This window comes from Mytilus edulis, chromosome 4, assembly GCF_963676685.1.
Source record: "Mytilus edulis chromosome 4, xbMytEdul2.2, whole genome shotgun sequence".
NCBI classification, from domain to species: domain Eukaryota; kingdom Metazoa; phylum Mollusca; class Bivalvia; order Mytilida; family Mytilidae; genus Mytilus; species Mytilus edulis.
In genome coordinates, this window is record NC_092347.1 from 78,790,216 (window position 1) to 78,801,193 (window position 10,978).

At 35.1% G+C, this 10,978-nt stretch overlaps 1 protein-coding gene across 1 annotated transcript; it reads right to left on the minus strand.

The window, feature by feature from the left end:
- Positions 1-6,678: 6,678 nt before the first annotated feature.
- Positions 6,679-8,661, minus strand: LOC139520621 (uncharacterized). The gene is made up of 2 exons (XM_071313440.1): positions 8,464-8,661; positions 6,679-8,034 (listed from the first exon to the last, which is right to left on the minus strand). Exon 2 carries the CDS (start codon positions 7,941-7,943, stop codon positions 7,083-7,085), a length of 861 nt encoding a protein of 286 aa, XP_071169541.1. The 5' UTR covers positions 7,944-8,034; positions 8,464-8,661; the 3' UTR covers positions 6,679-7,082.
- Between the last annotated feature and the right edge of the window lie 2,317 nt (positions 8,662-10,978).

A 10,978-nucleotide genomic window follows, 5' to 3' on the forward strand; every position in this document is an offset into this window, starting at 1 on the left:
CTTTAACTAGAAAACAAAAACCACGGAACATCCCCTTATACAGGAAGGCAAACTGGGAAACCATCAAAGAGGAAATGATCCAAACCCACGAAAAGATCAGAAATCTAGCCTCAAATGGAAGTTCAGCGGAAGAACTCTGGTTATTATTCAAAACCCAGGTCAACCAAAGTGTAATAAACCATATCCCGCACAAGATAGCAAAACAGAAAGATAGCCTCCCTTGGCTAACACCAAATGTACGTAAACTAATACGCCGCCGTGACAGACTATACAAAAGAAAGAAAAAGTCAGCGGATCCTAAGATAACATCAAAATTCAAAGAAGCCAGACAAAAAGTACAGAAAGAACTCCGTCGTGCATATTGGAAGTATATAGAAAACATAGTAACACCTCAAGAAGAAACCCAACAACACAGCAATATGAAACGATTCTGGACTTACAAAAAACATATGAAGACTGATAGCAGTGGCGTGGCACCACTACGTAGTGACGGAGTACTATACTCGCATCCTGTGGACCAAGCTACAATTCTGAATAAGCAGTTTCAGTCTGCATTCTCCTCCAAGGAAACATATAGTCCAGAAAAATTCAAATCTCGCTGTAACATGCCAGGTCAATACCCTTCTGCTGAGGATCTAATTATTACAGAAAATGGAGTGCTGAAACTACTTACAAAAATAAATCCAAATAAAGCTTCAGGACCAGACAATCTAAAACCAAGAATACTAAAAGAACTTGCAACTGAGATAGCCCCAATTCTAACTATCATCTTTACAACATCACTTAATACTGGGGAAGTACCATCTGACTGGAAGAACGCCAACGTAAGTCCAGTTTTCAAGAAAGGAGAGAGATACAAGGCAGAGAATTATCGACCAATATCTCTGACATGCATCTGCTGTAAACTCATGGAACACATAATAACTAGTCATATTATGAAACATGCAGATCTCCACAACATTCTATATCCATTACAACACGGATTTCGTAGCAAAAGATCATGCGAAACCCAGCTGATTGAATTTGTGGATGATATCACCAACAACATGAGCGCAGGTAAGCAAACAGATGTACTCATTATGGAATTTTCAAAAGCTTTTGATAAGGTTGGTCACAGTCTCCTGATGCATAAGCTGGAACACTATGGTATCCGAGGAAATGTGAATAAGTGGATTGCTAGCTTCCTGTCTAATCGAACCCAAGCAGTAGTTGTGGATGGAGAAAGTTCATCTCATATTGATGTAGAGTCAGGAGTACCCCAAGGATCAGTACTTGTGCCTTCACTATTCCTGTTCTACATTAACGACATGCCAGATGAAATTAAATCTACAGTCCGACTATTCGCAGATGACACAATAGCATACCTCACGATATCATCAGACAAAGATGCACACGATTTACAGCTAGATCTGGATAAACTCGGAATATGGGAATCAAAATGGAAAATGTCATTCCACCCTGACAAATGCAATGTACTTACCATCAGCAGGAAAAACAAAACAATTGCAACAGCATACAGCCTACATGGTCAAATTCTTGAGTCAGTCAGTAGTGCAAAATACCTAGGCTGCACATTTACATCCGATCTCAGATGGAATGATCATGTTAATAACATATGTAACAAGGCAAATCGAACAATTGGTTTCCTAAAAAGAAACTTAAATATAGGATCAACTACAGTGAAGGAGAATGCATATAAAACATTAGTACGTCCAATTGTAGAATATGCCAGTCCGGTATGGGATCCATATCTTAAGACAGAGACTGACAGACTTGAAATGGTACAAAGAAGAGGAGCTCGCTACGTATCCAACAAACATCATAACCACTCCAGCGTTAATCTGATGCTACAACATCTCAAATGGACATCACTTGAACAAAGAAGGAAAGAAGCGAGACTCACAATGCTATTCAAAATAGAAAACAACAAAGTGGCCATATCAAAGGAAGGTCGTCTAATACCACCGAAAAGACTGTCACGAAACATGCATGACAAATCCTTCCAAGTACCAGCAGCATCTTGTGACTATAGAAAACATTCATTCTTCCCAAGAACCATCCGGGATTGGAACGCTCTTCCCCCTGGGGTCGTATCAGCTCCGTCAGTCGAGGCCTTCAAAGCCTCGATGACAAAGCTGAATTAAATTTCAAAATTTTTGGGGGGAGGGGGGTGGTCTAATATGCGCACCAAACCATGGCAGTATAATCAGTTCGTTGATTGTGGCCATTATCTGGCAGAAGCAGAAGCAGAAGAACTTCTCATACATGTTATATGACGTAGATACCAGGATTAAAATTTTGTATGCCAGACACAATTTTTGTCTACATAACTTATTAAGACTCATCAGTGATGCTCAAATCAAACAAGTTTAAAAGGCAAAATAAAGTACAAAGTTGAAGGGCATTGTCAATTTGAGGAACCAAATTCTGAAAGGTTTTGCTAAATACATGTACATGGTTTATCATTCTACAAATGTTCTAGGGTAGAAAATTCTTAATGTTCATACATATTGTATTTTGAAAAATTCAAAGTTTTGTAAACAATAGTCAATTCTCAGATCCGAACATCCTGACATTTAAATATTTTTCGAGGGGGGAAGCCAATAGAAATCTTTTAGATTTTTCATCGATTTGAAGGTGATTACAGTTTATTATTATTACAGATTATTTTTTAACCAGTAGATATAGCATGATAAAAATCAAAATTGTGATATTATATAGTGTCTTTAACATTAATATTAAAAGAGTAAAATTACTATATTCAACAGATGTCAATATATATCAATTAAATTAATTTGCATTGAAGACTATGGAAAATCTAGAGGATTCTTATTGGCATTACCTCTCAACATTGTTCAGTCAGGATTCTACTAAAAATATTCAAAATCATCTCCCCATGACGCCAGTTCATTTTCACAATCGTAAAAATGGAAGCCATGGTAGGGATGATGCGCTGCCAATTTTGCTCTTGGAAACCGATAAATTTATCCACATTGCACCATTACGATCCTTATATGTCAGTTGTATTTTAAAAGACAAATGTATCAACTAGCTAATGATCATCAGTTAATGATCTTGTCTGCATTGATTCAACTTAAAACTATTGTCTGATCGGTTGTCAGGTGGAATTTTCGAAAATTCATACACATTTAAAAAAAAATCTAATTAAATGTTTCGTGGAAGGGCAGACTAGATTTTTTTAGTGGTTGAAGACTATAAACCCTAGAGGCAGATTCCAAAAAGAAATGAAAAATTCCGTCAAAAAGAACAAATTAAGAAAAATAATACTACATTTGTAACTGTTATTTGAATGATAATGTGTGAATGTTATATTGAATAAGAATGTTATATAAAGCAAGAAAACCAATCATTGGATATGATTCTTTCCATTAAAAGTAGAAATGATCAAAACAAGATGAAAAATGTGAACTGTTTGACGGAGTAGAGATTTTACCAGTCCAATCGTTTTCACAGTATTCCAAAATCTTTGTAATAAAAAGTTAAATGTTGCATACATTTACATATTCATAACAACTGCCCATGCCACTTTGGGGATGGGGGGTCCTTCATCGGAGATCTAAGTCTATCATGTCTATTTTAACAAGTGTATTCCATCTTCTAACCATAGAAATCCACCGTCTTATCCATCCTATTTCACTGTTCAAAGAAACAACTGGTGCAAATCTGTGTAGTCCCAAACAGGATCTTCTAGTAACAGCAAGGATTTTCACATCTTTAATGTAGTGGTATGCTTTATATCAGTTAAACTGATGACAGGGGACTCTTCAAATATTTACTTTTATTGTGTATACTAATGATCTTGCTGTTATTTTTTATTTTCATTTTGTTATGTTGTGTCACATACTATAAATATGTTGTTTTATGGCAATAAAGATTTGAATTCAATTGAAAAAAAAATATCCCCAAATACCTGCCCAATAATCAACACACAACTCGAAAAAAGTTTCAAATGTTTTAAATGCAACATCCTTAAAATTGTGAATCTTTGATAGCATTCCTCCTAGTGCCCTTCCTCCAGCTTAACCTAACGTTTCGTTGCAACACTTGTCTCCATTGTTGGCACCAACTGTACACAACATCTACAAGCAACGTTGCATTTTCTAATCCCAGAAATAGATTATCTTAGCCGTATTTGGCACCATTTTTTTGGAATTTTGGGTCTTCAATACTCTTTACCCTTGTACTTTATGACTATTTAGATCTGAGCGTCACTGATGAGTCTTATATAGACGAAACGCGCGTCTGGCGTATAAAATTATAATCCTGGTACAGTTTGATAACTATTGCATATCATGTTCGGTCTCTGTAAGAATAACAATGTCGTTGGCGTATAATAGAAGACTGATTTTCTCATTATCACAAGGTATTCCAGTCTCTAGGTCTATAATTTCAATGGCTAAATCGTTCGCTCCCTATGCGACACATGGCGCTAACGGGAGTTGTAAGTTGTAAGTTGTAAGTAAATCGTTGTCAAATAGAGCAAACAAAGTAGACAATAAATCAGCCCCTTGGCTGACCCCATTTGAATACTGGCCCTAATTTGTACGATGATCATTTACACGACATATGATTCTGTGTCAATAAATAAGCTTATAGAAAAAGCATTATACATGTAATTACCAATTATTTCAATCAATTGTAACTGATTTTTTGCCCGTTATGGCTCGAAAGCTTTAGTCCATGACATATATATTTTACCGTCCAGTACCATCTCCAATCTTCGATGATCCTCGATAACTTTCAGGAGGGCCGAATCTGAAATGCTAATAATGGGAATTATAAAGATCTTTATAAAAAAAAATCAGTTAGATATATAGTAGATCAAGTATAATCATGACGTTTGTAACATTTGGACCAACTCGGCCATTATTTTGTCTAGTTGATTTTCCATCATTTCACAGAAGAAATTCAATATTCAATGACCATGCTTATATAGATGTTTCTTGACATGATAAAAATCTGAAAGTAAGTTGTTAAAGGGGAGAAATTGGCAATATAAAATTTACCTGAATTTGCGTCCGCCATATTGGGATGATCGTAATTGCAGTTATGATCATCACGTTGACACCGGTGAGTTTGGGATTTTTTGTTTGTTATAGAGCATGGTACATTTTGTATAACCTTGGCCATCTTTATTTTTTCGGGAAATACTGAAGTTTTAAAACTCTTATTGATCATTGTTTTTATAGAACTGATAAATATAGGTTTTGACCAATGTTAAGCATTTTAGTTGAAATATTGTCATTCCCCGTAGCCTTTTTAGAATTTAGTTTATTTAGTTTGCTAGATGACAATGTCGTATAACAGGCCAGATCTGGTCTGTAAATATGAAGGATGCAGGACTGACTTGAGTTTGGACAGTCACTTGGAATAATGAACAAAATCCAAATTTTGTGTTTCAACTACCTAGTATCCACGTGCATACCCATGAAGTAGAACGAGTTGTTAAATGGTTTCGACATATCTCCCTAGTCATTCCGACCGAACGTGGATACGTATTTATACATCCAATACAGCCTCCCCTTCAAACTTTTGTGGTAAGGCCGAACGGGAAAAAGTACAAAGACATTTGTTGTATACTCCCAATTCGATCATTGTGGTTCATTTAGAGTACAAATTCCGTAAAAAAAAATATCGAAAAGGGAGAAAAACACGTAGCATACAAAGGATATATATTTTTTTCGCGCTTTTTGAACAATTGTAAACATTCTTGAATGGTGGGAGTTTCGACAGATATCGATTACTTCGAGAACCAACTGTAAATGCACTATGTTTGCTACTGGACGTTAAGCAACTAACAATCCTAATCAATCATAATCTATCATGTTGAACGCATCTATGCTGTATAATATCTTAGGTGAAATAAAGGATAGAACTTTTACAACAAAGTCTGCTTTATAACTTGGCTTACATCTAGAAATTGACAATGAGGGTCGATTAAAAACGAAAGATTATTTTAGATTCCCCATTTTGAACTTTCCATTTGTAAATGAATGTAGCAACGTTACTGTAGCGCTTGTTTATGGAGTGTATATCTTTAACTTAATACGATATTCCAGAGATTGTATTTCTTATCATAATATGTTCTGGAAAGATTATTCCTGCTAGCAAGAAGCTAGAGTTCCAATTGCAACTGGTGATGTTGAAATCATCACTTCGAACAATTTACGGATGCCATAACGACTTGGTTGGCCATTGTTGAATATCTGTTTCACGATGACGACAGATACGTCTCAATTGTCACAACCATAATCATGTTCTCTTTTCCTTGAATGTAACCTATCGTACAAGTTGAGCAACGGACGGACGCCACATGTGCAGCAGAATCTGCTTACCTTTCCGAAGCACTTTTGAGCACCGCAGGTTTTTAGCCTGGGTTCGTATTACTCAGTCTTTGTTTTCTATTATGTGAATTGTATATTGCTGTTTGTCTATTGTTCGTTTATCTGGTTTTATCATTGTGTTGATGGTTTGTTTTCGATTATATTTATGAGTTTGAATACGAGTATCCCTATGGCAGCTTTCCCCTCTCTAAATTTAAAAATCTTTTTTTCTTATTCTAAAACATAATATTTCAAATGACGCCAGACATTCAGTCAAATTAACATGACCGTAGTTATGATCACAGCTACCAAATATTTACAAAGTTTGAATTATTCTGTTTTATTTTTTCTTATTCGTTCATTTATTTGATATTCATATATTTCAAATATATAAGACACAATCTGCTTTTAATGCAAAATAACAATTTAATATAAATTCAACAATTTTAACAAAATATTCAACTATCACATTCTGTCAAATATAGTTTTTTTCATAAATATGATTATATATTTAACATTATACTTTACATTTAATATAACAAATAATTCATAATATCATTTAAACAATATCCCTGATTATCCCTCAGGATCTAGCTACTGAGGTAAAAATAAACTTATTTAAAATCTTGAACATCATAAACAATAAAAGTAATGAAGGTAAGTTGACATGGACGCTTTTGGTGAATTTAAATCGGTGGACAACGAAGCCACGACTGGATCATGGTCAAAACGAGAAATTCATGCGGTGGTCAACGAAGCCACGACTGGATCATGGTCAAAAAGAGAAAGTACACCATCTACTTTCGTCTCAGTCTTTAAGTCTAATGTTTTGATGTCTGACATAGATAAAGATTTTGAAGTAATATAAAAGTCAATAACGCTTTCTTCGTCTCTTCTTTTAGTCGGAGTGTATCTGTGCAAAGCTAAAGAAGACGGTATAAGTTTTTCAATGTCTTTTATCTTCACATTGAAATCCCCGGCTATGACAAAAGGAAGCGATTCTTTCTCTGACAATTTAATGATATATTCCAAAAGATATTTAAATTCTGCTTTCAAGTCCTCTAATTTGGCTTTATTATGTCTTCCATGCCACGAAACACAAATGAACTCTACGATCGGAACTCCTTTTGTTTTTACATTTAGAAGACACATTCTTGGGATAGGTGTGAAGCCTTGTTGGATTTTTCCGACCCGAATAAGTTCCACAAGTGTACTTTCTAACAACCTTTGCGAATATTGCATTACTACAACTTCATTTATGTCAAAAATAATGCTTGCGTCCTTGTGTCCTTTATATTGTAAATTATCTGACCATTCAAATTCATTCCATGCTCTACTACGGATACTGGTCCATCCAAACTCTTGCAATAAAACTAAACTAGCTCCTGATTTGGAGATGACGTCAAAAATTGTTTGCTTCCTTCTCTCGGTCGGTTTCTCTCCAGTGTTCTTTCCACCCGTATTCATTATAATAAATTTTAGTGACGAACTACTTGTAGATCCACGGGTACCATAAGTGTCACCCTTGTCTGATTTCCTTGGCCTTCTCGCCTTGTCTTTATCTTTTGGTGTGTCTTTTCCTTTAGGTTTTGAAGCCATAGTAAAGGTTTTGCTTATGTAGATCTACAATACTTCACTCTTATGTTACTTTATGTCATGCATGTCATGTGCATCACTTCATTATGAAAATCTGAAATAAATCACGGAAAAGTAAAGTCAAAATGTCTATAAAGATTTTGTGAAAATTTTCAAGTTTTCTTCCTTGTGTTAGATTATTTCCTTATTGTTCCTCTGCAGTTTAATTTATGTACAAGTTCAGATAAAGAGTTAAATATAGCACCATTAACAATATTTGACATACATATATATATCTGCATAATGTGTTAAAATTTCTTATTGTTGAATTTGTTGTTAATATTATATGCGTATCATATTACTTTTGAAACAAAGATTTTCTGTTTTGGCTTAATCAAGGGTTGTTATTATTGATATTAAATATCATTTATTGATCGTTACCCTGACCTGTGCAAATATTATTTTTAGAAGTTTGTACGTCTTGTAAGATCAATGACAGTATTGAAAGTACTTTGAATATGAACGAGGAAGAAATTAAACTTACCATTACTAATAAATGTTCAGACATTTATTTTGTCATCATCCACATTTTATAAGCATCCCGAATAAATATAACACAACATCTACTTGTCATATGATCGAGTGAACAAACATGCTGAAACAAAACAAACCTATATTTATAGACATGTCCTGATTGGTTACATATCTAGTGTGGATTTCCCTCAGGATTTTTTAGTTAATCGTTATTTATAGATATGGTTGGCGGGTTGTTTAAAGTTAAATTAAGTCATTTAATGTATTTGGGAGCTCCATTAGCATTCTTAAAGAATTATTGATAACACACCAGGGGCGGATTTAAGCGGGGGCGTGGCGGGCGTGCGCCCCCCCCCCCCCCCTAAAATTTGCAAAGCATGGGTTGACTTCAACATATTTAAGTATCAGAAGAGACCATTCAATCTTTTTTAACATTCAAAGTATATAAAACAGTCAGTTTAACAGAATCAACGTTATTACTAATCAACTGACCTACGCTTTATTAAAGTTCTATAAATAACTTCAAAGGAAGGTGTCAAACGCGGAGCTGCGTTTCATGACAAATATAATAGGTTTTTAGCAGTTAAAGTAAAAACAAATGTTACATTGTATTTGCGGTTTTTATAATCAATTTGTTTGATAATCGAAGTTCCAAAACATCCCTTACTCACTTTCACAATTTCATCATGACACGGTCAAGAAAACAGTGAGATTCTTTTATAATATCCCGGCGTAATGAAAGATAGAAATACTGTTTCAAGCGAAAGGTTAGTTTATTAATTTGTTTCTCTGTGTCTATATTTATTTCTCACTTGCAACCTAAATATTTAGCCGAATTCTGTACCGTATTACTGTATGGTTGGGATCCAAAGAAAATAAATATAACTGCGTAAATGCATCTCATTCTGGTTTTAGTTGTTTGTGGCGAACACAGTGAAGTCTGGCACGACCTCCGAAAATCATAAAAGTAAAAAACAGATCATAGTATGAAAGGACAATTAAAAATCGCTGGTAAAAGTACAAATTTTCGTTTGAAAATTATATTGGTCAGGTGAGCAATTGTGATCTGTCTCGTCTCACTTTGCGTCCGTCTGTCCGCCCGTCTATCTGTAGATTGTTGTCAGGTGTGGATTAAGGCGGTTTCAGCTTGAAACTTTAATTTCTCGCTAATTTTACCACACAACTGACCGAGATATCTACAGTTCACCCCTTTAGAAGAATATTTCAATAGTTTTACCTAAAAAAAAACCTCCAAAAATTTTTCGCCTCGCTCCGCTCGGCAAAAATAAAACTTTGCGCCCCCACTAACTGGAAATCCTGGATCCGCCTCTGCACACCAAATAAAAACACGCTCCATCGTGGGTACTAACGAATCGTTGAATACAGTAACATTATCAGTAGTTCTGTAAATAGAATACATGTATTTGATTAACCAAATTATGGTACCCATATTGTATCCATCTGATGAGGAGTTTAGACCTTTTCAACGGATTCTTATTTGTTGTTCTGTAACACCACTGTTCCAAGATTGGGAGGGTCGGCGCCTTAAAGCTAGTTTAACCTCGCCATTTTCTGTATGTGCCTCTCCCAAATCAGGAGATGTATTTTGAACATAAATCATCCCAATCTTTAATTGAACTTAGAACTGTCACTAACCAATAGAACTGGTAGGTTGACTGTGACAAAAAAAAAAAAGACAGCAACTGAAACGCCATTTCAGTTGTAATAACTATATTTGAGCCAATTTACAAAAAGGGTTTGGCCTGGGAGTCGAACAGCAATGTGTCCGTGTATTTATACATTCAAACGGACACCATTCAAAATATTGCTACTTTCTCCTTTTTGCAAAATCTAATGAAAAATACCAAACCATCCATTAGATAATATAAATATATATCCAATAGTTAGAACTTTGATGGATTAATTCTTACAATCATTCGCTTTGTTAAAAGGTAAAGTATGGTCCGTATGCAAAATAAATATTTAAAGGAAGCGAAATTTTACAGTTTACTTTTTGGTTAGCTGTTAATAGGGGACAACATGTGCAGATGCGGATTTTTTTGGGAAAAAAAGTGGCTGCTTATATAGGGAATCACTGAAGCATGACTGGATCGAGCCCCCTCTTAGGCAGTCAGTGGGCCCCCACTTATGAAAATTCCTGTATCCGCCACTGATGTGATATTCTGGGGGAGAGGTCAGCAGGATTTCGATAACAAGTTACCTGAAAATGCTATCAGTAAACTGAATTATGTTTTCAAATACAACATGAAAATAAATATCCTGACCGACACAATTTTGAAAATACTTTTTTGTATAATTAATGAAACTAAATATTCATACAACATTGACAAAAAAATAAAATATCTGTGAGTGTCCTCGCAATTACCGTCTATCCACCCGACTCCCAGAATATCAACAACATCGTTAAAATAGTATTTTGAAAAACACTGCTTTTCAAAGAAGTCAACGTATTTGGGTTTTGACCACCAGTGGCGGATCCAGGGGGGGGGGGGGGGTTCCGGGGG

Excerpts from the sequence above, each read along its gene's own strand:
- LOC139520621 (XM_071313440.1), bottom strand. The coding sequence starts at position 7,943 with ATGGCTTCAAAACCTAAAGGAAAAGACACACCAAAAGATAAAGACAAG.